Source organism: Doryrhamphus excisus, chromosome 18, assembly GCF_030265055.1.
Source record: "Doryrhamphus excisus isolate RoL2022-K1 chromosome 18, RoL_Dexc_1.0, whole genome shotgun sequence".
NCBI lineage: Eukaryota > Metazoa > Chordata > Actinopteri > Syngnathiformes > Syngnathidae > Doryrhamphus > Doryrhamphus excisus.
In genome coordinates this window covers 9,053,012-9,079,384 of record NC_080483.1, presented here as the reverse complement: position 1 = coordinate 9,079,384, position 26,373 = coordinate 9,053,012, and the positions used below count along the sequence as shown (strand labels likewise).

General features: G+C 39.5%; 1 protein-coding gene across 4 annotated transcripts in view; it reads left to right on the top strand.

Moving 5' to 3' along the window:
* Nucleotides 1-26,373, top strand: part of kcnab2a (potassium voltage-gated channel subfamily A regulatory beta subunit 2a) — a 78,029-nt gene that overhangs the window by 29,149 nt on the left and 22,507 nt on the right. Inside the window, exon 1 of one of the 4 annotated variants that reach the window (XM_058054285.1) lies at nt 18,189-19,277. The exons of the other annotated variants lie outside the window; for them this stretch is intronic. Within the exon in view, the coding sequence (XP_057910268.1) occupies nt 19,066-19,277 (212 nt within the window). The 5' untranslated portion in view covers nt 18,189-19,065. Of the gene's footprint in view, nt 1-18,188; nt 19,278-26,373 lie in introns of those variants that run through there. 4 annotated transcript variants of the gene reach the window in all.

Genomic DNA, 26,373 nt, shown 5'->3' with positions numbered 1-26,373 from the left:
TTTAGCGCAAAAGCTTTGGTGAATAATTCAGTGCTGATATTATTTGCTGAGACTAGCATGAACAAGACGAGCTTCTAAACGGCGTAAATGGATTCCTTCCACGAGAGCTCACAGGGATGGGGGTGGATGATGAGAGGTGTTGCTGGTGGTGATATGATAGATGGCGGTCAAAGTGCTGGTGGTGAGGAGAGGAAAGGAGAAAAGGGATGCACTCCCCAACTCACTAATTGGCGTAGACTGTTTCCAAGTAAGACACTCCCAGTTTGGGTGGACCCACTTCATCAGTCTGCAGTGCAGTGTGGCTTTATAAGCGCTGACTTGCACCCTCCAATCTCGCTCATGAGCCGACCCTCAAGAAATCGGGTGAGTTTGGGAAAAGCTCTTTGCAGACACGACCACAGATGACGTGTGTTCCTTAGCATGTGTGAAGGAAGCGGGGAGGTGGTGGAGGAACTTGTCATGTGGTTAGGAGGTTGCATGATGCTTTGCTTGGAGCCCACTTTTTTTTAAGTTGGCACCAACTTTGTGGAAGTTAAATGTGTACATTTGTGTACTTCTGTTCTACGGTGCATTTCTGGCTGTTTCACTTAGGTCTTCTATGGTTATGGTCATGGCTTTGTTTTGGACATGCCTCATTTGCATTGAGGAATTGTCTGAAATTGTACCCCTTGTCTCCATGTCTCAGCAATCACTTTACACTTTTGTTGTAATAATTTTCAGCTAGTTTGGTTTGTTTGTGTCTAAGGTAAGTGACTTTTAAAGTTTCTTAGTTTGAACCCTGAAGCAAAACTCGTTATTAATTATAAATATGGACAGCAAAGAGTAATTGTACTTAGGGAAAAGACTTAGACCAAATGTTTAATAGTGCTTAGAATTGAGATTTGTAAATAATTCCTTATTTGTTTTCCATGAATCATAGTCTCCACTATGATTATAGTTATGACAGACTATATAAATGTATCTTACACAGGCTTGACAATGTGACTTACCAATTGACAGTAATAGAAAGACAATGAAACATATTAATTAAAGCTGTTTACAGTCTATTCACTGGATTTCTATTTCTATCTATTGTTAGATTTTGGATTCTGTTTGTGGATTACAGAGGAATTATTAAATTATAAAGTATATTGTTTAATTGACATGGTGGTTTGAGATTGAACACAAATCTCTTACATTTTGTGTTTCACTATACTCTGAGTCAAACTGTGGCTACCATAAGTATAATTTAAACATCAACTGTCACACAAGTGTTAAATTCTTGATGTTAAATACTCCAATACTACAATGAAACACACAAGTCTAATAATTTAGTGACCAAGATGTAATGACCAGATGGTCCTCAGGCATCTAATTTTTAAACATTTGTATTTGTAGTGTAGTGAAGTTATCCACTTCTTCAATACTGTATTTCTCCATAGTGAATGTATATTGGCAAATTCAATGTTTGAAACAGTCGGCTCCCCACCACCGTTTGTTGTCCAGTTCACAATCAGATTCTTTTCACTTTATGGCCTGTTGCATGACTGAATGGCTCAGATAGCATGTGTCCTGTTTCTTGATCTATGGCAAGTTACCTGAATGCTACCTATCAGTGTCACGCTGCCCGTGATGCACCTGTCCAGAAAGCGAAGGGGGTGGGGGTTCTGGGCTCTGATTACAGCAAGATGCATGGCCATTGTATAGACCCATAGCAGAAGAGATCCACTTGAATGGGATCAGGTGCTATTTAAGGGAGGTGGATGTGGCCTTCTGGGTCCATCTGTGCTGCTTCTTTGTACGTTATCAAAAAGACAAAAGTGGGAGGGAAGGGCCTGGCATGTTTGCAGGAGGGTATGCCGGCGGCTCCCAGGGGATCCCAGGCACACACAAGTCCAGTCACTGTCCCCCCGAAAACCTGCAGATCCCCAAACCGTCGGCGCCGAGCAGCGGTGTTCGGAAGAGCAACAGCAGCAGCAGCGGAAAGATGCTGTCCATGACGTACAGCGAGAGCATCCGGAGCGGGATCAACCGCTACCACTCGGACCAGGGGCTCAACCAGCCCCCCAGCAGGCCCACCGACCAGGCTGAGCTACAGAGACTGCGGGAGCAAAGAATTGCTGCTCAGATTAAGAACATGGAAGACTTCCTGAAGATGAATGGCCTTGCCATGGAAGAGTGTGTGTCCTATCAGACAGGGATGAAATACAGGTAAGACAGTGGTTGGAGAAGGGCAGATGTTTGAGGCATGGCTGCACATTGTGTGCAATTTTTCATGAGTTTACTAGTGTTTTTAGATTGAAATAATTCTCTCTACTTTGTCACTTTGTCCTCTGGATTGTGCTTATGCAAAAGTATAAAATATTTATATTTGAATCAACTAGGTGAGTCGTGTGGTCCTAAAACTCATATTGTTGCTTTTTGGCACCTGTACCTGAACCACTACTAGAGAGGTTGTGAAGATAGTCTGTTTTTTTGGAGAACTCCAGACCATGTGGTCTGCAAAAGCAAATAACCACCATGGTTTCAAATTAGTCAAATAAACATTGGCATTAACAGCTGTGGCTGTAGGCAATCTCCTGATTTTTACCTCACACCACAAGACGGCAGTAGCGGTATTTGTTGGCACTGGGTTGATTTACCTCTGCGTGTGTGTTTTGACTGTTGTGCTACTTAGCTGTGTGAAAGTCATGCATAGTATACTTGCATAGTATAATTGTTTACAATTAACTCATCAGCAGTTATCAAGGCTGACTGAGCAGGTCCTTACCACTATTACAACATTGGTTCTGTTGCTTCTGTTAAATGAACAAGTTATTTTCACTTTCTTATGATTTCCAAATGAAGTCCTCTGTGGTTTAAAAGTCCCAGGTATACGAGAATACCATACCATATGTTGTTGACAGAGATCAGTGACCAGTGTGTACGTATGGCAGGCGGCCATTGCCATGTTTGAGTGGACTTGAGTGGCGCTTGAGTCTTGTATGTCACAGCAGCTGGTGAGTTAGCATGTTGTCTGTGTATGAAGCTCAGCTGTCACGTCTGTCTCGAGGGCAGCCATGTTTGACTTCTCCAATTATTGAAATTGGTTTAGCTTTCATGTTTTTAAAACTATACGCAGTGTTACGTTGGTGGGACTGTTATGAATCATTTACACATTGTACACTCACCGCCCACAACCTTAGGGACACAATCTAATGAGCTACATAATACAGTGATAACAACGGTCGACTTTCACTTACTCCGTCTGTAGTTTTTAGCTACACAACAGTGTGAAATGATGGATTTAAACTACAAGGTTCAAGTGACACTATTCGGATGTTTTGCTCTGAACAATGCGCATATGGCTCACATGGAATTTGATATCCTGAGATGGGAATCGGGCCTCTTTCCAATGTGGATTAGATATACCTTCTGCTTTGTGAGCCTGGCGTAATTAAAATGTGTCCATCAATGACTGTACACCCACGGTAAATACATAAACACCCGCAGTAAATGAAAACAAAAGTACTGAACAATAAAAATGCTAAGCTTTCGTTTCCACTTTGTCATGCACTTATGTAGTTTAGTATTGATAATTGTAGTGTATTATTGTCTGCTTCTGATAATGACACTCATGTACTTGTTTACTTGTGTTGTTGTTTCAAACTTAAATGTAAATGCAGTAATATCAGATATAGGGCATGTTCTACACAACATGAAAATAATAAACATATCTTTTGGATCTCATTGGATTGTGCAGGTTTACCTAATGACGTATTGTTTGCTTCCTGTGTATCGCTCACTGTTGTATCTATTCTGCTGTTATTGACGGAACTAGCGTAAGTATGTATATCAATGCGCAGAGAAAATAAGTTTTGGTGGTTTCTGGGGAGCTAAAGACCTACCTCATGGTCACAGTGCTTCTGCTCTCGCCACTTGAAAACAGTTTAATGAACAAAGCACAGTACTTGGGTTTGTGCACTGGCTTTCCATCGTTCAGAGAATCGACTTTAAAACAGTTGTGCTTGTGTCCAGTCTTTTCATGGTCTTACACCAAAGTACATCTCTGACATGTTAGAGCCACATAAACCATCTCGGGCTCTGAGAATATTGGTATTGGTTTCAGTTTTATGCTGCCAAAATCTGGAACAATCTACCAGAAGTTGTAGGATGGTTGTATCAACATACCTGGCACTGTAAAAACAAAAAGAAAATCGATTTTCATTTAACAATGTGTATTTTTGTGGTTGTATTTGAACTACATTGCTTTATATTCCAATTGTATGGATAGCAATGTTAAAACTACACTACTCTTTGTAAAATAATCCACTCCTCATCGATATAAGCAGACAATTTGAGTCGTGTGGGGGCCAGACAGGAAGCAGTGTGTCTCCTGTGTGTACGCTATATGGCGAGTGGCTGTGGAAGTATAGATCTTCATCGCTACTCACACTAATGGACACAGTAATGACCCTAACAACCCCACCCCCAACCCCACAGTCCTCTATTGAACGCTCATACAAGCATAATACAGTATAGCTATGTTTTACCAACGAGCATAATACAGTATAGCTATGTTTTACCATAACTGTTGCTCTATGTTCAGTGAATTATTTCCAGCTCCCTTGCGGAATGTTGTGGATGTGGCAGCAAGTTGTTTACGGATGTGATGGTGACATTTTTTTTGAAAGTACCATAGAACTGTGCCGGATGCCTGGATGTATTTTTAAGGTTTGGACACCAGAGGGCAGCATATACTTTCAATTAGGAAAAAGCAGGGTCAATGCCTGACACTGGTTATCTGTTTTTTAAACATAATGTACTACACACTGAAAGGTGAACACATAAAGAAGACAGCATACCGCTCATTAGTTCAATGTAAACAGTACAGTGTGGCCAGGGTAGTATAGTAAAATGTTTCCATCACAGTGGAACTATCCACTATCATTTGACATTGCATCTATCTTTGTCTCATTGAATCGCTCAAATGCTATACTTTCACATCGTAATATATACTCTGTCTGACATATTCGTTTTTATTAGTATTATTATTTTATATGTCTTAGTTAATCTCAACAGCGCTGTGCTATAATGTCTTTTGAAGCCATTTTTCTTCAGCTTATCCCTCTTTTTAGGACAAATTGAGCATTCCTTCGACAGTGCATATTCTCCTGTTCATTTGTGTTTGTCCCTCTGACCTATTATGGTCATTTCCGGCCCTTTTGTATTGAGGTTTGGACGACTATCGAACAGCTACACACGATAACTCGCACAGAATGCTTTGTAGTTCTTCCAGAATCTGCACCTATCCATCTGTATTTCATTGGATTTCGTGCTTCCAGCAAAAACAGTCTGTTTTAATATATTCCACCCATGGCCCGCCTCCAGGCACTCCACTGTGGTTGGTCACACTTCCAAGTGCTGAAAAGGACTTTGGTTTGTCCCAGTAACTGCGAACGCAACTTTATAGGAGTTGATAAACGGTATCGGAGTTGATAATAAACCTCGATCGAGAAGTAGAAACCGGACAGTCCCGTGTTTCTCAAGAAAAGAGGTTACTTCAAGACGTCTCTCAATGGTAAGTAGCTTGAGGTTGTGTTATTTTCTGGTAGAGCCACTAGTTGTGGCGGGAACAGGCTATTAGCAACCCAAGCACTTTTGCTCCATGACTTACACAAAATAAACACCGTTAGGACACTGATAAATTGTTACTCGCTCTTCTGACTCTTTGACATGACCAAGTAATGTTGGAAAGGCATCAGGCTTCAGCTAGTTTGTCGGCTAGTCCAGCTACATACTGGCCCATGTTCACAAAACAGTCCAGTGTGAAATGCCGTTGACAGATTAACATGCATTTCTTTTGCTAGTTGGGAATCAGGAACTCCAACGACTTGTGCCTGATGTTGGTGTCTTTCGGAATTGTAAACAAAGTGGTTTTCCTGTATGAGCCATTGCGAGCAACGTAAACAGAGGAGCAGAGCTTATCTGGCTTAGAGCCATGCCCATATAAGGAAGTCTGCTCCTTTTGACATCACAAAAGAGCAGTTTTACCACGCCTTCTGAAACCGAGCATTTTGAGCCATCCCGAGCATTTTGAGCCATCCGAAACTTCTGTCATGCTCACTTCCAAATGAGCAAACTTTATTATCTGAAACTTTGGCGTCATATAACATGAGAATACAACATTCTAACGACATTTATAGGTCAGAAAAGTGCAAAGAGCATCATAGGTCATCTCTACAATAATGGAAACATCACACAAGTGGGAGATGATGTTTGGGTGTTAAGAGTCTGCTCGAGTTCCCCTTTGAGCTTTTTCTGGCTGGATTATTCTGACAGCTTGTCAAAATCCTTTAGTCTGACTTCTTTGTTGGCACAAGAAGTGGGAATTGTTGTGGATTATTTTTTGTTTTTTCTTTTTCTTGTATATATGACAGATGTTATTGAAGTATGTTTGTTATGCAGAATTCTTTGACATGTTAGCACATCTGCATCATATCCTGCTCCATCATCTATACATTTCTTGTAAGACAAGTCTTCAGATTTAGCTATGACATTATTACCTATTCATAAATTAACATATAATGTGTTAATGTGTCTTTTAAAGCTCATGTAAATATATTTTTTCTGCTTCCAAGTTGATTTATCACTCATGTTTTTAAATGAATGATTTTTTTGGTTGTTTACATGACAGTGGTTTAGTCACCATTGTGTCCACATTGTGTGTATCATTGCAATAGACATTTTGCTGTCGGGAGCATTTCTGCCAAGTAACAAACATAATGAGCAGGTTCGCTTTAGTATGACAGATGTGCCAAGACAGGCTGGAGGACTATACAGCGAACAGGACAGGTTGTTCAGCTCCCGTGTCCCTGTGTGATCATGTCGTGTTTGCTTTAATCGCACCTTGTTATGCAACGCTTGGTCACTGCATGTTTATTTGTTTCATACTGTCGCCTTGCTACCACCACACACATGAAGTAGCACAATTAAAACTTTTACAATTGTGAGTGCTAATATTCAGAATTAAATCTGATGAGACTTCTAAAGCAGGGATCTCAAACTTGTGGCTTGACATGGAAGCGTAGTGTAAATGCGACCCAGGAGGTACATATGAGCGGATTAAATTTGAACTAACTAATATTAAGCTTGTCACATACAGAGATGAACAATCAATAGACGGAATTGCGGTGAAAGCACACACAAAAATGACAGCACAACATGTAACAATATTTAACTCTAAACTCATAACGTCAGCAACATTTTACAAACCAAGTACCACAGTGCATGCTGGGATCCAGCATCATTCCAGTGACAAAATATCGACATATTGAACTATCGTGGGGCGGCACGGTGGTCTAGGGGTTAGCGCACAGACCTCACAGCTAGGAGACCAGGGTTCAATCCCACCCTCGGGCATCTCTGTGTGGAGTTTGCATGTTCTCCCCGTGCATGCGTGGGTTTTCCTCCCACATTCCAAAAACATGCTAGGTTAATTGGCGACTCCAAATTGTCCATAGGTATGAATGTGAGTGTGAATGGTTGTTTGTCTATATGTGCCCTGTGATTGGCTGGCGACCAGTCCAGGGTGTACCCCGCCTTACGCCTGAAGACAGCTGGAATAGGCTCCAGCACCCCCCGCGACCCTCGTGAGGAAAAGCGGTAGAAAATGAATGAATGAATGAACTATCGTGACATTAACCATTACTATAGATTCTCAATACCTTTCGCCGTGTACTGTTTTTAATTATTATTTTTAAAACATAGCCTCTATAAACATGTATCACTGTTCCTTCTCAGTTAGTCGAGTGAGCATCTTATATGTCATCTAGGAGGAGCTGTTCGCGACGGCAGCAGAAAATTGGGAAGAAACCACAGAAGAGTTGAAATGACAGGAGAAGAAAAAAAATAAACAAATGGCGCGTAATACACCGGCAAAGAATGGCAAGATATGCCAGCATAGTTCAAATCAAAAGCGTGGACTCTCTTTGGCTTTAATAGCATGGATGAGACAACGCTGGATATAAGGACTTTGCAGTATGGAAGATGTGTCTGACGAAAACACAAGCACCATGACAGGCATGCACAACCGCCTCGTTCGTCACCACGTTCACAGAGAAAACTGTGTAGTCAGAGAAATATAAATTTTTCTATTCAAATGCTTAGTGTTGTCTTTCAATTAATTTAGTTTACGTTTTAAGTTGACGGGCTGTTCAACTTTATTGTTGTGAAATCATCACTACTACTACTTGAGAGACCTACGATGTTGTGTTTTCTGATTGAGTTTAAAATAGCTTTACTGTTTGTCAGACACCTAAACTACAATGTTGTTTACACTTAAAACAGTATAATTCAGTATTGGGTTAAAATTCCACCCATTTTCTATATGGATTATCCTTATAATGGTCATTGTTAAATTGGAGACTATAACAGCTGAATGCAGCAAAATACAGACAGGAAATTATAAATTTTTTTGGTTCACTCTATCACCATATGGAAGTTTTATGGTTATCATGAGCCATGCATCATGTATCATACTGCACCGTCAGGTATGCTGGGATTCCCACTCTTACATCCACACGAGAGCAATGCTTTCCTGTCTGGATGCAACTTTTTTCAACCCGCCCTCCCAAAAAACAAGAATGTTCCAGTGTGGACGGGGCTGTAGATGATGTTGTAATCTAATTTGCATTATTACCACAATGCAAAACTCCGTGCAGAATTGAGATTTTCAATAACTCTGACTCATTGTTGTGCGTGGATGAGTAAAACGGAGCATTTGGGTTTGTGTCACAAGTAATTTCTGGCATTATTCCATGCTTTTAAACCTTATTTAACAACAGAACATGAAGTTCTGGACATTTTTTTTTTAATCAGAGCAGAGTTATTTTTTTATACCCGAGGAAGACTGCAAGTGAGCAGTCCAAATTGAATTTATAAATTTATACAAAGTTATATGGTCCTTCTAGTTACATTTTTTTTACTATCCAGTATATCATATTGGATGGCCAAAAGGCACGACTCGCCTTACATAATTACATTACATAAGAGGAGGGCTTTCCTGTCCTCTTTTGAATGTCTTAGCTCGCCAGCTCTGTTGGATGTGTCATCAGGGACAGTGGAAAAGACAAGTCCTCCTGAGCACCGCTCATGCATCTGCAGGGAAATCTCACGTGGTCTCTGGAGAGTTATGAATCAAGGCGACAGCTGTTTACAGATGTGCCCTGCGTGTCTCTCTTCGGAGATCCCAGAATTACTGTTAAGTTACGGTTAAATGGGTCATTCAGCCTTTTTAGAGCAACAATGCAACAATTATTGCTCATATTGACTTGATGGCTAAATGTCCACTGGGTCATATTGTAATGGTAATGGGAATTTAATTTGAACATGCATCAGGTTACAATGAAATACATCATTACATTAACTTCCTGTATATGTAAGGTAATGTAACCATACAGTGACATAAAGGTGATTATTTTTTTCCAAGCATGATAAATGATTATTGATATAATCATCAAAATGGTGATACATATATAATAACAAAATAATAATAATAATGACTCTTCATCCTTGTATTTAGCAAACATCAACTGCTTGTATTGTTTCTTCAATTCACTCATCCTTGTGCATTGTTTGAGTTCCTTACTCAATCCGTTCCGTAGTTTGACTCCACATACTGAAATGCTATGGCTTTTTAACGTTGTCCTAGTTTCAAATTTAATTCTTCCCTGAGATCATATTTCTTTCTTTTTTGGTAATAGGTTATTGTTAACTTTATGCATTACGTTTGCATTAATTTGGCTAAATAGGCAAGTTTTAATATTTGTAATTTTAGTGAGTGAAGATTGCTTTTATTGTTATTACCCCATATCTTCACACAATAAGTTAGATATCGTAGAACCAGAGAGCAATAAAAAGTGGGGAGTGATTTTTGATCGAGAACGAATTTTGCTTTGTTCAATATTGACATTTTTCTCGCCACCTTGTGTTGTATATTTTTAATATGAGGTTTCCAGCTCATTTTTTCTTCCATTATGATGCCCAGAAATGATGATTTAAAATATTACCGGAACATCTTTCCGAGGCACATTGATTTCACAGACCCATTGATGGGAACTAACACTACTTCCCTCATCATTTAAGATGCCTCCTTCCCCCAGGCAAAGAATAATGTTGCTGTGTGCTAAGCAGATCTGGCTATAGTGAAAAATACACAAGTAAATGTCAAGAAAAATTAGCTTTTTGCTTGACTGCACTGATGGATGGCCGTGTCAGATATTAGAAATGCTTAAGCAGCCACCTCGGGATACATTAGCACATCTGTCAATCAATGCTGTCACGTCACATCACTTTCCCTTAACTCTCAACACACAGGGGTTACTGCTTCCCCCCCACCACCACCTCAGCTGGTTCTATCGAACTGGGTTTTGTCAAATCCTGACAAATGCCCTTGAAAATGAAACTCTCAGAAAGTATAACCTAAACCCCAATTGGACAGCTGGAAGACAGGCACACATGATACAGCCGTAATCCAGGGAATGCACTTGCACTAATAATCACCTCCTGCCATAGAGGATGTCCTGGCCCAGTACCCTTGGATAAGCTTGCAGGAGCTAAATCACACATACTGTACATGGAAGATAGACTGAGGGAGTATTAAGTGAAGCAGCTCAAGGATTTCATATGGACATATGGATATTTTTTGGTTAAAAAAAGGAAGCACATTGATAAATTAAATTGCTGTTAATTGTTGCTGCTCTTATTATTGGAACCTGACTGTTTTCTTGTACTATTATTAATTATATAATATATTGTGCTGTAGCATCAATTGGAATATGCTCACTGGGATACACTGTCATCTACAATTTATGCAAAATTGACGTTTTTAATCATTTTAATGATTATAATATACTGTATTTTCCTCACTTTTGAGACGAGAGATGCTCATATGGTTTCTTTTGAAGTTCTGCCTTTTTATAATGCATTAAAAACCTCCTTCCTCTTGCAGAGGATACCCCCCAAGGGCACCCCTATGTAAAGATGTAAAGCTACAGACACATAAGCGCTTACTAAAGCACATTTATTACAGCAAGAAGGCTACATGTTGGACACTTTCAATACACTATTGTGGCACCTATGACTTATTTAAAACTACTGTATTTTCCGGACTATAAGACCCAATGAAAAGACATTTTTTCATAGGTTGGCTGTTCCTGCGACTTATACTCCAGAGCGACTTATAAATGAAAAAAATAGTTATGTTACATAAACACTGGACACCTTTTCTGTTCATGTTTATTTTTAGTGTAGCTGAATAACCATTGTGTTAGCATGTCTTACACCTATTCAGCCTGTTCTCTATTATTTTATTGTTAGAACTTGCCTTCCAAGAGGAAGTAATGTCCTTTTTTGGTCAAGTAGTTAAAATAAATTACTCACAAAAAATGTGACTTATATTCCAGTGTGACTTATGTATGTTTTTTTTCTACCTAATTGTGCATTTTTGGCCTTGTGCGACTTATAGTCCAGAAAATACGGTATAATACGCACCATCCAATACTTAAGGCCAATCATGTTGTGATAATAGTACATTCTTTTTAGGAAGTTTTGTAAGCAACTTTACACCTAGCCCAAAAGGCAGCAAAACGCATGATACACATTACAGCACCAAATGTCAACTTTTCTCCCACTTTTCTGTTATGCTGCCCGAGTGCTCTTTGCATTGGTCCCAGTCTTGCAGTGTAAAACTGATTCAAAGAGCCGGTGCCTATTTTTAGAGATAATGTTGCTGTTGTGCTGACTACTCGTGACAGTATTCCCTCCGTGGTCAAGAGTGGCTGCTAACGCTCTGTCAATTAAAGTGGCCATCCTCGCTCTCTCCTCGCTGCCACTGTACTGCTTTGCCGCTTGTATGGGTACTGCAGTCGGGAAGGGGTCACTTGTACCTCCTAAGTCTAGGACAGTCTCCAGTGACCTCATTAAACATTTGTCAAAGTGTCGCTGTACCAAATGAGGCTGGACTCACTATTTGACAGAAAAAAAGCAATAATGGTCATTGTTTGTGTATGTTGTTGGGATGCTTGTGTTTTTTCCCAAGGGATTTGCTGTAGTACAGCAGTACTACCAATTGTTAACAGTCGTTTGACTCAAAATATTATAGTCCTCAAGGCATTCCTTCTCTAGTCCAGTCCAGTCCACAGTGTAACTGTAGTCGTGATCTCAGAAATGTATGTGTCTACACATACAGCCTTTCCCTTCTCTTCCTCCCCCGCATGTTGAATAAAATGGGTGCCTATCAGTGCGCTGCATTCCCTGACTTGATTGTCTGAAAGGGATTGTAGGAGCTCAGCTGATTTTATTTTTGTAGATGACCAGAAAACCAAGGCACTTAATCCAGCAGACAAAGATTGGCCACCGCACAAGACAGGGTAGTTGGGAGGATCATGTGTTTATTTGTTTTTCCATTTGAAACCAACACAAAAAATACAAACAGATGACGGTACGAAATTTTAATTCTACGTGTGGTTTCCTTTCTGTTTTCTCATGAACTCCAAATCATTTGCATTTCAGACATAACCTCTTTCCAATTATCGCCTTCTTTCAGTTAACGCCCTGTTGTTTTTGCATTTATAATATATAACTGCCCGAGCTATTCAGTTTACAGTTCTGGAGACAACAAATTAATTAATTCCACGTTTTCGCTTCTCTACTAATTGAACCCAAAGCATCTTATTACTCAGACTGAGATTATTTCCCAACAGTGGTGTTAGCACAAGTATGTTTTATTAAAGTGTGTGTAATACCGCCCTGATTATGGAAGTGGAACCATGAATTAATCCTATTTGGGACCGTTTGGTTGAATATTTTTCTATTCCTAATACACTATGGATTTTGTAGCAAAAGCAAATCATCATGAACAAATACTTAATTTGAGCTTTGAAAATGTTTTCATATCAGACAGCAGGAATTACATGAGTGATTTCAGCCAACTAATTGTATTAATTGACAGCGAATCTTGAGGTTTACATGAAATGCTGCAAAAAACGTGAGTGCCTCCGGATAATGTCATGGTTCCAGACATGACGCTGTTTGGTAGACCAACGTATCTGGGACATCCACAGTGCATGGTACAAGCACAGTGCATTGATATGAGCTTTGCTATCCTTCTTTGTCTAGACAGGAAGTCTAGAGTCATTGGCTCCTACTAGATTAAATGCATATACTGCATTACTTCATTTGTGCTGAATATGACATTGGCTCAGCACAGTGGCCCCTAAAATAACTACAGGTGCTAAAATGTCTGAAGGTTAACGTTTATTGGTTGATGCCTGTTTGAGGTCAGGGTCAGTCATGTTTTTCCACTCACTAATCCACAGTGAGCATACCTTTATGGACACTGGGGTACAGCCCATTGAGCGGTCTAGCTCAATGATATATTGATTGCTTGATTTAATTTACTTTAGCCTTATAGATCGCTGGGTTTCACAGAGACCTTTCTATGGAGTATCATTGATGAGGCAAATATAATGTGACACATTGTCAGGTGAGCACGTGAGGAACATGTTCTAAAAATAATTTGAACCAAGAGCTTCATCTACCCCTGCATGTGCTTTGACATGATATTTGCCCCACTCAGTTATTAGTGTGAAACTAGTGTGTGTTACACTTGCTGTGCTGTTGATTAAAAAAAAAAAAACTTTTCCTGGACAGTTGTTGGTGTACATCATGGGTCTTAAACTCAATTTACTTGGGGGCCACTGGAGCTAGGGTCTGGGCAAGGCTGGGCCGCATCAGGTTTCCCCCCCCCAAAAAACGCATTTATTAAAAACAGAAAAATATACAAACTTTTTCAGTGCTTTGGTTCAGATTTTCTACAATAAAAGCTCTGATAAAACATTCCACTGTTCTCAAATATCTTAATTTTTATATTTTTGCACAAAATAAGATGAAAAATAAATTAAAAAATCAAGAATAAAGAAAATCAATCAATCATTAATAAATAAATATAATAACGGCAAATAATAAAAACTTAAGAAACCACATATAGTTGGTGGGTAGACAAATTATTTTTTTCAGATTAAAATTAACAAAGCATTCTTAGAGCCCTGTAGACATGACAAAACACAACTATAGTCACATTTATACTCTTTTTATTTACAACATATTACGCAACTGCAGGGTCTTGAGACACATGCTAACTCGCAAACTAGAGAGCTAGCGACCTAAACGGTAGCCTTCAAGTTATTTCCTTTAAACTTAAATAGCCAAAAACGTACCACTTCCACACGTATAGGGAGGATAACTATTAACAGTTATTTAACCTTTAACATGAACATTAATCAAACATAATAATTTTTTCTGGGTACATGATACCATACAGCATCCATATCAAACTTGCGCGGGCCACACTAACATTAAACTTTCATATCAAGGCGGGGGCCTCAAACTAGTGTCCTGTGGGCCACATTTGGCCCACGGGCCGCATGTTTGAGACCCCTGGTGTACATCCTTATGCATGCTAGTAGCTGCCATTTGTTTTAGGTGATTATTTAACGGTCAATAAATGTGATGAAAAGGGTTCATTACATTGAGTATCTGTTTGCACATTTGTATTTGTATTTGCCGGGGGGGTCCACGGAGGCCATGAAAGTTTATGAATATTAGAATGACGTGTGATGGAAATGGTGCATTTGCGTCGTCTGGTGAGAGTCAGCCAGCTGAATAAAACCCCCCAAAGGAACCCAGTCAATGAAAAATGGTTGTTCATTTAGGTGATGGATCACTTGCTTGACCAGATGATGTATGCCTGTATCGATTAGTCCATCCTCCATTGCGCCTCCGGTCGATAAATGTGCAGATTTTCAGATGCAGATAAATAAAGGGTCAACAAAGGACTTATAGGGTTTAAAAATGACTGGATGTCAATTTTCACATAGGTTCAATATTTAGTAGTACCAACCATACTGAACAGAATAGCATTTTATTCCAGGTTGGTATGTACTGTATCTCAGTTGTAAGCTCACAGTTGGCCGTGACTCCTTTTAGACCAGAGGTGTCCAAACTGAGCGCCATATATGAAAGATCAAAGGATGCACTTTGGACTATCACTGATGGACTATCAGTGACAAGCATATATATCATTATGAATAAACTTGTTTTCCTTATGTTATGCATTTTTGCTATTTTTTTCCATCTTTGCCATTTAATTTTTACTTTATTCTTGCACATTTTTATATCGGAATATTATGTCTTCATCTCATAATATTTCCAGACTTTATTATCATAATATTGTGAATTTTACTCAGCCTAAACTTCCTAAAATTGCAAATTTGTTCTTCGTCCCTACAATAAAATACTTCTAATAGAGTACCTCTTCCAAATGCTTGTACTTTAAGATTCGATTTTCAAAACGAAAGCGGTTTATTTTGGCACGAGTACATTTTAGAACAAAATGTGCGTGCACTAAAGCCATTCTCCTGAGGAGCAGTGGGCACCCATCGTGCTAGCGTGCTATCCAGGGACCAAATTCCGGTCATAGGTCAGCATGTTGGTCAGTGAAGCATCCATGTGTAGGCGACCCTGGGGGCATTGTGGGTGAGGTGTCTTTCCCAAGGACACAATGGCAGTGCCTGGGATGGAGAAAGCAGGATTTGAACCGAGAACCCTCTGGGTACTGCATGACCGCTGTACCTCCTGCAAATTAGAATAGCAGATTATCTTCCTGTGTCTTTGCATTAAGAGAGAAGAAATGAATGACAGCAAACAATTACTCTTGAGCCTACACACTGTATATACCTGTTTATTATCTATATCTTCTTGGTAAGTTGTCCTTCAAATTCACTCCTGGAGTGTTCTAAAGAGCAAAACAAAATAATTGATCACATTAACAACAGTCATTTGGCCAAAAAGTTCACAAACAAAAAAAACCCAGCCTACGTCTAGTCCATTTATATCTGTATACAATAATTTCAATTCATAAATTGTTTTTTTTTTTTTTTTTAGAAATCTGCAGTGTAGTAAAAGCAGCACAGAAAATCATTGCTCCCTCAGCAAAGAAAGTATACTGAACTTTTTATTTCCACAGAGAATGACCTGCATTAAATCTCATTGTCCATGTCATTACAATAAAATGCATTATATTATATTCTATATAATAAACTTTCCACAATCACAGATATTTGTTTCGCCCCAGTCCATCATTTATACATAATCATTAAGAGTGGACAGTTTGAGCTGTATTTTTTTCTCACTTTAATCATATTTAGAACTTCTGCAGTCGGTAGGTGTTCTTGCACTATGTTACACTCAAAATGTCCCTCTTGAGACATCCAATCCCATAGGATAACTATTAAAAAGACATACATCAAATGTCATCCATCCATTTTGTAGCCTCATTCGGGTTGCACGTGTGCTGGAGCCTATCCCAGCTTAAATGAACCAAGTCTAAGAAAGACTTGGGGCAGAAAAACTTCATAAATGGGGCTGCCTGGAAAAGCCCACTATGGAGGTCCACACTGGGAGCCAAGTGGCTTTGCTACTTGGGGCTTTGTGTATCTTGCATGTTGATGTTTTTGCTGTTGGATCAGACATTCATAATGGCTACCACACATTCACTCTTACGATCATAGTCGTGGAACTGTCGTCTTTCTAAAGTATGATGTGTTCAGTTTAAATCTGATTCCAGTCGAATTAAAGCCCACAGACCCTGCAGCTTCTATTTAAGTCTCGGAGACCCAAAAGGTCATAGTTCCTAGAATAGAGCTGTCAGTTAGCAACAGCCTGTCTGCAGGATTCCATTGACGGAGGTGGCCTCTGTGAGTGCTTCACTCGCCACATCTGCTCTCGATGGCATCTCGTTTAATTATCTGCTCGCCACGCTATAGCTGGTCTGGTCAGATAAGCGTCGGTATTAGATTACTGGGAACGTACGCACAGTTCGTCTGCCAGCGCTTCAATCTGCAGGCTCTGTTGCTTCGCTCCCAATTACGCTGGTGTTTACTTTCAGCTCCAGACCATTGTCATATTCCAGCCAATTAATATGGCCTGTTTGCTGAGGAATGCTCCTATTGTGTTTCAGATCAATGTATACTCTCTTTTAGTTGCAACAGTATAGATTAGGTGAGCTTCATTACATACATACAACGTTTTTATATACAATACAATGGACCCAGTTTTCCACTGGAGAAGAATGTAAATTAAGGTGGCAGGAATCCTACAAAAAAATATACAGGTAATTTTCCAATTAATGACAGTTAACCACAGAATCTCCTGTAGGCGTTAGGTATTTGGTCTGTAATTGGTACTGTAATTAGCTGTAATTACTGTAATGATGGGTTAAAAAATATACATATCTTGGCATCAATAGCAGTGGCTGTAGACGGCTTCCTTGTATATTTTTTTGTTATTAACTCCAATCCTATTAAGATTACAGTAGCTGTAGTTGGAGTTCCATGAGTTGCCTTTCAGCAGCTTCTGCATGCACTTTAAAATACCTTGATGTGCCACTCAGCTGTTGGTGTGAAACACGTGTATACTGTTGTATTGCAATGTAACTGTTAATAACCATGTGATGAAAGAGAGCAAAATTTTTTGTCACTTTCTCATGCACTCCATATCATTATTAAACTTCAAAAATGTACTTGTTATATTAGAATTTTCAAATTTCAGATATAATGGCTCTCTCCAACTTTCCAATTTTCACCTTCTTCCAATTAACACCCCGTCCTGTTTGAGGTTTCGGTGGATAAATGAGATCTTGTCAATTTCTCAAGTCTCAACTTTAGGAAGTTTTGGGCTGGAGTCGACCCTCCACCCCTGATTAATCACATGGTCTGTAGAAGAGGCCACCAAATCTAAGAGTTTCAGCCGTGATCAGACGAATGCAGATTTACTTTTGGCACAACGTTGACATTTATTGAGTATGTTATTAAAAGAAACGTACTATATTGATTTTAAAATGCCCTTAAATAAGCAGATAGGGCCTGTTTAAATTGTAGACCACGGACTAGCTGGAAATCCACTCTAATTGCTTCATTGACTTTAAGGGTCTAATAGAGTTTAAAAAAACATAATTTTGTTTTCCGAGCATAGAACAACAATTTGTGTGTACTAGTTTTGCTAACATGCAATGACCTCGGTCAAACTCATTTAAGTCCATCACACTCCTTTGGGCGTGTATTGTTACAGATAAAGTTACATAATGAATATTTTATAAGGAGTTGAACAGTCCAAAGTGAACCCCCTCCCTTTCTGGGACTTCTTTCAAAGTGCTGACCAGGGAGGCTTTTCTTCTGACAAACTCACTAGAGGGCAATGCTTGGACAAACAAAGTAAAAAGGAAAGAAAAAAGCAGCAGCCTTTCTTAGGCGAGCACAACAGATTTGAATGCCTCGCTCACGCTGCCTTGACTAGTCTTCCTCGTATCGCTCTTCATATCCCTCCCACTACATCCCACCCTCTCTGTCTCACTCTCTCTCCTCCTGTCCTCTCCTCATCTCTCGCCTGTGTGTGCCGTGGCGCTTCACGTTTAGCGCAAGGCACACAGATGTGAGTTTAATCGAGGCGATGCTCACAGTCCTGGCAAGTGGAAAAATGAGGTTGTCCTTTCGGTAACCAAGGAGTAGAATGAGTTTCCAGCGGCTGGCCAAAGTGTCGAAGTGGACTCGGTGGCACAAGTGAAGATCTTCTGGATTTATGGTTTTGGATCTTCTACAGTTACATCCCTTTTTAAAGAGCAAGCAGGAGGAGAGGTGTTGAATCCAGCTTTGAAAGGACAATAAATCTTCCCGTCAGCCTCTCAGATAAAGCAAGAAAAAGGACATTACATTCATTCATTCATTCTACTTTACTCATTCAACATTCAAAACGAGCAGAAACCTGGCATCTGATTCTCGTGCCTGTGTTTTTTTTAAGGGAATATCGTGAGCTTGTCAGTGCACGCATCAACCAGGGAAGTGATTTCTAACACAACAAAGGAGTGTGACACTTGCCCCTAGGCACCAGGCCACCTTTTTAGATCAAATACTCACGGTCCAGAGGAACCTCAGACTTGCAGCCCTTTTGTAGTTCGCCCAGACTTTGGTGTTTACACTATATACACCGAGGATGCAGGTGTCCTTGGTGTGCACCGACCACCGCGGTGGAGTGAGCCGCACCACGGAGGACCGGCTCAACCGTCAGAATGCCAACAGCCCTGGCACGGGGACACGGAGCAAGTTCCGAGCCGTGGCGATGGTGGCTCGCAGTCTCGGCCAGCTGTCGGTTCAGAGTATCCCTTCCTCCAGCGAGCAGAGCATGAAGACTGGCATGAAGTATAGGTAGGGTGATGCCAAACTATGGGAACAGTGGTGGAATTTGTTACCTTTTGTAACTACTTGCATCACTTTTCCATGTGGTCTGGCTGGCTTATTTGTTGAAAGCCCTGGACCACCAATGACGATTGATGATAACAAAAGTACATAATTTATGCCTGTTTAGTTGTGTAGTCATAAATAGTTACCCAAAATCTTAATTGATGCTACCCACAATTTTAACTGTCTTCGTTCACCAAAGTCTGAAGTCTTCAACTAAATGTTGCCCATGATACATTTTTAACCAGCCCGTATCCAAGTCTGAAAATATAATGCATGAAACATGTCTTCTTAATTTGAATGCTTGGTGGAGCTACTGTCTTTGACAATTCAATGCCTCCACAAATAAAGCGATCGGAGAACAAAAATACTTCCCCAGCGGACTCCTCATTCATGGTGGTATTTCATAACTAACCCGCCCCTCCCTGAAGTGGCCACCTGCCTGCAAAATAAGGCCATAAGGCTTGTGGCATTACCCAAATCGCTGTTGTTGTTTTTTTTTTTTTTTTATATCCGTCAAAGTTACCATAAATGTACTGACATTGCGTGAGAATAATTAGAAGAAGAAGAAGAAGAATTATGCGTGAGCTGTATGTTGTGCATGCCAATGATGTAATGTCCATACCGGAAACACAAATGATTCCACACATTTTTTTTATGACAGAGCTTCTGGGACACATATCACATGCTGTGATATTGTATATCTGATATTGTGTTTCCAATGTATGAATATAAATAGACGATAACCATAATCAAAATGCATGCCACAGGCATATACCCGGTCACATAAACAACAATATGCGTTGCAGCAGGAATCAAATACACAGGCTGGTAGGGACCATGGTCAGCATATGTGACATCATTGGAGCTAATTTTTTGCAAAATTGTTATCGGAGTAGTATGTAGTATTAGTAGCAGTGACACTGGCAGACATTGACAAGTTGCTTGCTTTGATGAACAGAAGCAACAAGTCCACTTCATCATTCACTAACTCTTACTTTCATAAACAGTCATTGCATGGATTCCTAACAGTTATAAAACAATGCGCAGTTTTTAGTAGAACTCGTTGTTTCATTCTTTATTTATTCCAGACTGTCCAAATTGCGTTATGCGCTCCATTTTTATTGGGCCACAGCATGGAAAGAGAAAAAGCTTGAATGTTGTCACTGTTAACAAACAACAAAAAGTTTTGTCTTTAATTATACTTGATTTTGAACCTTGGACTTACAAAATATGTTTAAAAAAAAAAACATATATATGTATACAAAACATACAAAGTGGCGCCCGCATCCTTTGATTTTTCCGTATGCGGCCCTTGGTGGGAAAGGTTTGGACACCCCTGTTATAGGCTGTTTTAAAGGGACATGACTACTCATGACTTCTCCATGTATGATATACTATAAAGCACACTATGTACTATATTATACTATAAGCAAATTCATTCATTCATTCATTTTCTACCGCTTATCCTCACAAGGGTCGCTGGGGTTGCTGGAGCCTATCCCAGCTGTCTTCGGACGAGAGGCGAGGTACACCCTGGACTGGTTGCCAGCCAATCACAGGCTATAAGCACATAATGTTTGCAATTATTATTATTATCCTTGGCTTCTTATTTTCTTAATGGGAGTCTTATACAACAGCATCATACTAAGAGGTGTGTCCAATATTTTGCCCTCAATAAAATACATTCATGATTGTAAATAATGTGTAAGACATGCTAGCGTACATGTAATATAGATATTCCCATACTTAGCAATCGTTAGACAAAAGACTGCTGTGCTCTTCTCTTACTCAACAATAATATAGAGTTGTAATGAATTCAGTTATTGAGTTTATGTACCGTATATACACCTCCACAAGCCTAAGGGAGAGTCCAGCTCATTTGTATACAGTATGTTGTGACATTTGTTAAGGACCAAATATCATCTCATTTGTTGTTGATGTGAAGAAACATATTACTCATCCCTGCTACTCCTTCTGAAGACACATCACACTTATTTGCATCCAATTTGCTCGCGGCAGCAATGCCATGTTGGCACAATCTAATTATTGAAGCCAATGGTATTCATTGAGTAGAATTAAGCATTATGCTTGAGGGATGTTGCGGCTGTTGTCTTTGTGTGCTCTTTGCTTTCTTGCTGTTTTTCCAAAGTCTACAGCTTTGTGTGATGAATGTAGTGTAGCCTTGTGTGGGCAGCCCAGGGTTGCATGCTCTGTGGGTAGTAGTGCTTGTGGCTTTTAACAGATCAGGGTGGAAAAGAAGGATGGAGAGTTAAAGGTAGATTATTGGTCCTGTGGAGGAAATCATATGTGTTCTTAATAGTGCATGCATGTAGCTTGCAGCTCTTTATCATAACTGCCCATGATTGGGGTGTAATGGCACATGTATTGGTAATGTTATTTTTTTGGTATAGTACAAAGATGTACTGATTTCCCATACAGTAATTGAGGTACAGGAAGTGTAACACTCGTATTGTAGTCATGCATGTTCTCCATAAATGTGCTACAGAGAGTGCCAAGCAGAGGCCAGAGCTTGAAAACCCTCATTGGTCCCAAACAGTCTCCCGTTTGGGAACACTTGACCTTCCCAGGGAAATATGTAAACATAAAAAAACAAGTGAAAGATTGAAAGATGTGTGCAGCTATTAAGTAGAGATGAGGAACAGTGCTATAAGAAATAAAATAAAAACAAAAATAAAACAACACACTGTTACTGCACCAAAAAGGAACCAAATCGTGACTGTAAAACCAAAGTGCATACCGTTACACTCCAGTGTACGAGTATTGTTTTTTCTTTTTCTATCTCTGCCTCAGATGATAGTGGAAGCTGCCTCATCCTCCCCACAAAACTTTTGTAGGATAATCCAAACTTGTATAATAGCTTCTGTGAAATTCAGCTCAGCCTCATTTGCATAAGGTCCTCTCCATCCATTTCTCAGCATGGCAGCCTTGAGCAGCCACTATCGGGTCTGTCAGCCTGCATTTATGGGCTAGGTTGGAAGGGACCTCCCCTGCAGGGATGAGGAAAATATCAAAGTGAATGTCTTCTCAGGCTCGAAGGGGGCATCCTCCCATCAGACAGAAGCATTCTGTAATGTGACACAGGGTTTTCATGGTGGAGATCTGCTGCGCGAACCATCATTTCTCCTCCAGAAATGAATAAATGGCATCAGTCGGGGCTGAATTAATGATGCGCACAAAATGGCTTATGATTATGTAAAGTGGTCCTGCTCAGGCAATGCTAGAATTTCAGTGAGAATGGGCAGGAAATCAGGTGTGGAGTCATACTCATGAAGCTTCTTGCTGTTTGTTTTCATCTCTCAACAGATATGACCCATGTTTTGGATGTTCATGGCACATCTGCTGTCGATACTAGAGTTTTGAACTATTTTGATACTTCCTTGACTACACATCAGGAACACAATCAGAACATATTGCTGACACACTTAATTTATACTCGGATATGCGAGAAGTACAGATTCTTCAAAATATTGTCTCTATGTGCCCTGTGATTGGCTTGTGATCATTTTTTCTGATGGAAGAAGAGAGTCTAAAGCTTCTTTACAATGTTTATGTAGTCCTAAAACTCAATATTCTGTGGCAAAAATGCCCCAAAACTCTGGCAGTATGGAGTTCTCTTCTCTGGAAATGGCTGGCAGTGAATGAGTTTCCAGTAATGTGCGGTTCCAATAATGCTTTTCATGCTGCCACTTCCATATTGTGTTTATTACCATTCATATTAGGGATGCCATGGTTCACAGTCTGATTGGCTTCTAACTGCCTTGCTCTTGCTAGACAGCTTTTCTCCAAATGAGAGCTTTCATCATGTTTTAACCTTGCAAGATCTAGTAACACTCCTAATATTGTTTGTATACAATTGCATACGCTACATCATAGTACGAACAACACTCTATCGTAGTTTATCACAAATTAATTAATAAATTAATGCTGTTTTGTTTGCTGTTTTGACTGTTATTTATTATTATTCATGAATATTAAAAGACCCAGTCTCTAGGCGGCAGTAATGTTATATTAATGAAACATTGGCTTAGATTACATCACCTTAATACTGCATGGTGTCAGCCATGGCATGACATGGTGTCCGACATGATAAAGCGGGGGGAAAAAAGTTCCCATGCCATGTGGAAGTGGTGCACGTTGGCTTTTCACTTTGTCCTACTTTGCCCACTCCACTCTTAAGTTTACAGAAAATAAATTGGAGGCTTATTAGTTAGCTTGGGATCTTGCTATTCGCTATAAGCAGCGGCTGTGTCTTATGTCTTTGCAGTGATCCTGTTGCCTGCGTATGAGCGTCATTGTGGTGTAAACAAAGAAAAATATGAGTGTAAAGGTGACACTAAGTGTGTTATTTTATGTCTACAGGGCTCTAATAATGGTATATACGTGTATATATATATATATAATTATTCCTACTTTGCAGAAATTCACTTACCATGGCCCAGTCTGGAACCAATTACACGTTTTAATATATTGTAATTTATAACAATGTTTACATACATGAAGTTGTTTAATTTGGTATGCAAACAAGGATCAGTAAACAAATCAGCATGAATCTGTAAATTATGTTTGTATTGTATTTATTAATATATACAGTCATGTCTCATTGAATTTGTTCCAGACCTGTGAATTTCCTTTATTCCCAATTTATGAATTTATTATTAACCTATGTACAACCTTCTAAATCATTTTTTTTTTACATTATTAGTACTTCCTCATCTATTTAGATGTAATGCATTAAAATTAGCATGTAATGTAAATGTGTGTATCCACGGGTATATAATTTACGAAAGCTGTAGTGTATAAAACATCTCCAAAGTGCTTTAATATGATTTTGGAGTAGAAGTAAGTGATGAAGTCAACATAACTCATGAATCATAACTGTAGCATAGTGACTGACCGTGTTGCGTACCATCTGCCAGCATTCTATTTCTTTAAGAAAACACACACTATCACCTCAAAGTTATCAGCAAAGTGAAGGTGTTATAACTATCTATTATTAACCTGGATCGCAGGGATTTTTCTCTCTCCGTGTTGTGTGTTCGATGGTGTCGAGGCATTACCGCATACACAAATGCAGCATGATAGCTCGGGCGATGAAAGCTTGTGGGTGTGAGATTTTTGGGGCATGGCGAGTGTGGGTGCACACTGGGACGTTTTCCCTGCATTGTGAGGACTCATCATCCTTCCACAGCCTGCACACTTTTTTGAAGCGTGAATCATAAAAGTGTGGTGGTTGGAAGAGAACACACTGAGAGGCCACACTGATGTAAATACACTGTGACTCGGACTCATTTCAGGCCCTACTTAGGTACCATCTTAAATGTGCGTTCACCATCTGTTTGCTCTGGGCATGTGGGGAGTCAAATGATGAGATGGCTCATTTTGTTAATGTCGGCCTTTTTGGTCTTGTATGCATGCGTGTATATGTAATCCCTGTTGGCTTATGCAAGAGCGAGATATCTACTCGAGGTGGCTTATTTTTGTTTTTGTTTATAAAGATGTCTGCACGTGAGAGGAGGGGGGAAACAAGAAGTATAGTGAAACTGGACAGCTGTTCGCTCTATGCCTCACTGTTTAATTAGAGCCCGTGTGTTTGCATCTTTGTTTTTTCAACATTATTGTCTTGAACGCACTGCAAATACCCTCCATTTATTCATATCAGTTTATTCTCTTGGTATTGCAACTGTTTTTTCTGTGGTTTGAGGCGGTTTACACTATGCTTTTCCATGATGTGTGTGATAAAATAATTTAAGTACAGCTCATTCTGCATGTGACATATTAGAAATGTGGAAAACACAAAATAAATTATTACAAAAATAAGTTTCCCCTCTCAAGAAAGGCAATGAACATGAACAGATTCCACTTGTTCATGTGCCTAAGTGGCATTTATAAATATGCAGCGCTTTAAGGCCGCTGGCTGTTTGTAGCTTTATGTATTGGATGAAATTGGATGCACTCTCTAAATGAATCTACAGCGTAGTGCTGTATGATGTCATCATCTAGTTTGCATTTTCAGTGACGCATATGCATGTTATTGTTATATACACTGTGGGAGACAAATACATGCTAAATTGGCGGTAAAATCGCAAAGTTAGCAACCCTGACTTCCCCCCAAGTGCATTGTGGGGATGTGTTATGTAGCAGAGTTTGATGCTATTAACTCTGCGGAGGTGGAATGACAAGCTGCATTCACAGACAGTCCCACTGTAATTTGTTTATGGGTGAGATCGAATAGCGGGCTGCCACAAATATACAGTATCAATGTATAGTTTTGTTACAAGGTAACTAAATCAAGGCTAGGCTAAGCTATATATACTCCAACTTTTTTTTATTAATGTCTTACAGCATTACAATGCTATACGAATATTGGATGCTATACGAACTTGAATGAAGAGCAATGCACTTGACACCCGCACAGGAGCCTGTGGCATTTAGTGTGTATGTTTTTGTTCCTGTCGAGTTTGTATTTATAGTCCTGCTTGGTGAGACGCTCTCAACACGTTACTCTTTACAGCTCCACGACCATTCATCACCCTGTCTCGTCATCTCTCCCAACTTTTATTTTAAACTATTCCAAAATGTTTAACAGCGCCACATGTTTACATTTGTTTACATGCCTGGCTGGCGGCATCTACAAGTGGCTGTAGCGTTCATGGGATATAGCAATCATCATCACAACTTTTATCACACGTAATGGTAATGATTTAATTTAATTTGAACATGCATACACATTACAATGGAATACATCACATATTAAAATTTGCAGTTTGAGTAGGAACACAAGCACAACTTATTGAATCCTACACCCTAATCCTTTCACATCTATTGCAGTACATTTATTCACTTCCTTGTATATCTTTTTTTCTTATTTTTTTAAACATACAAAATGATAAAGTAATGTAACAGAACAGTTAAACTTGGAAAGTGAAAAATTAGAAAGTGATAAGTGATAATGTAGTTGTCAATGTTCATCAACCATTTATTTTATATTGTCAATCATAATAAATAATTATCATATCCATTGTATTGCCCATTTATCATT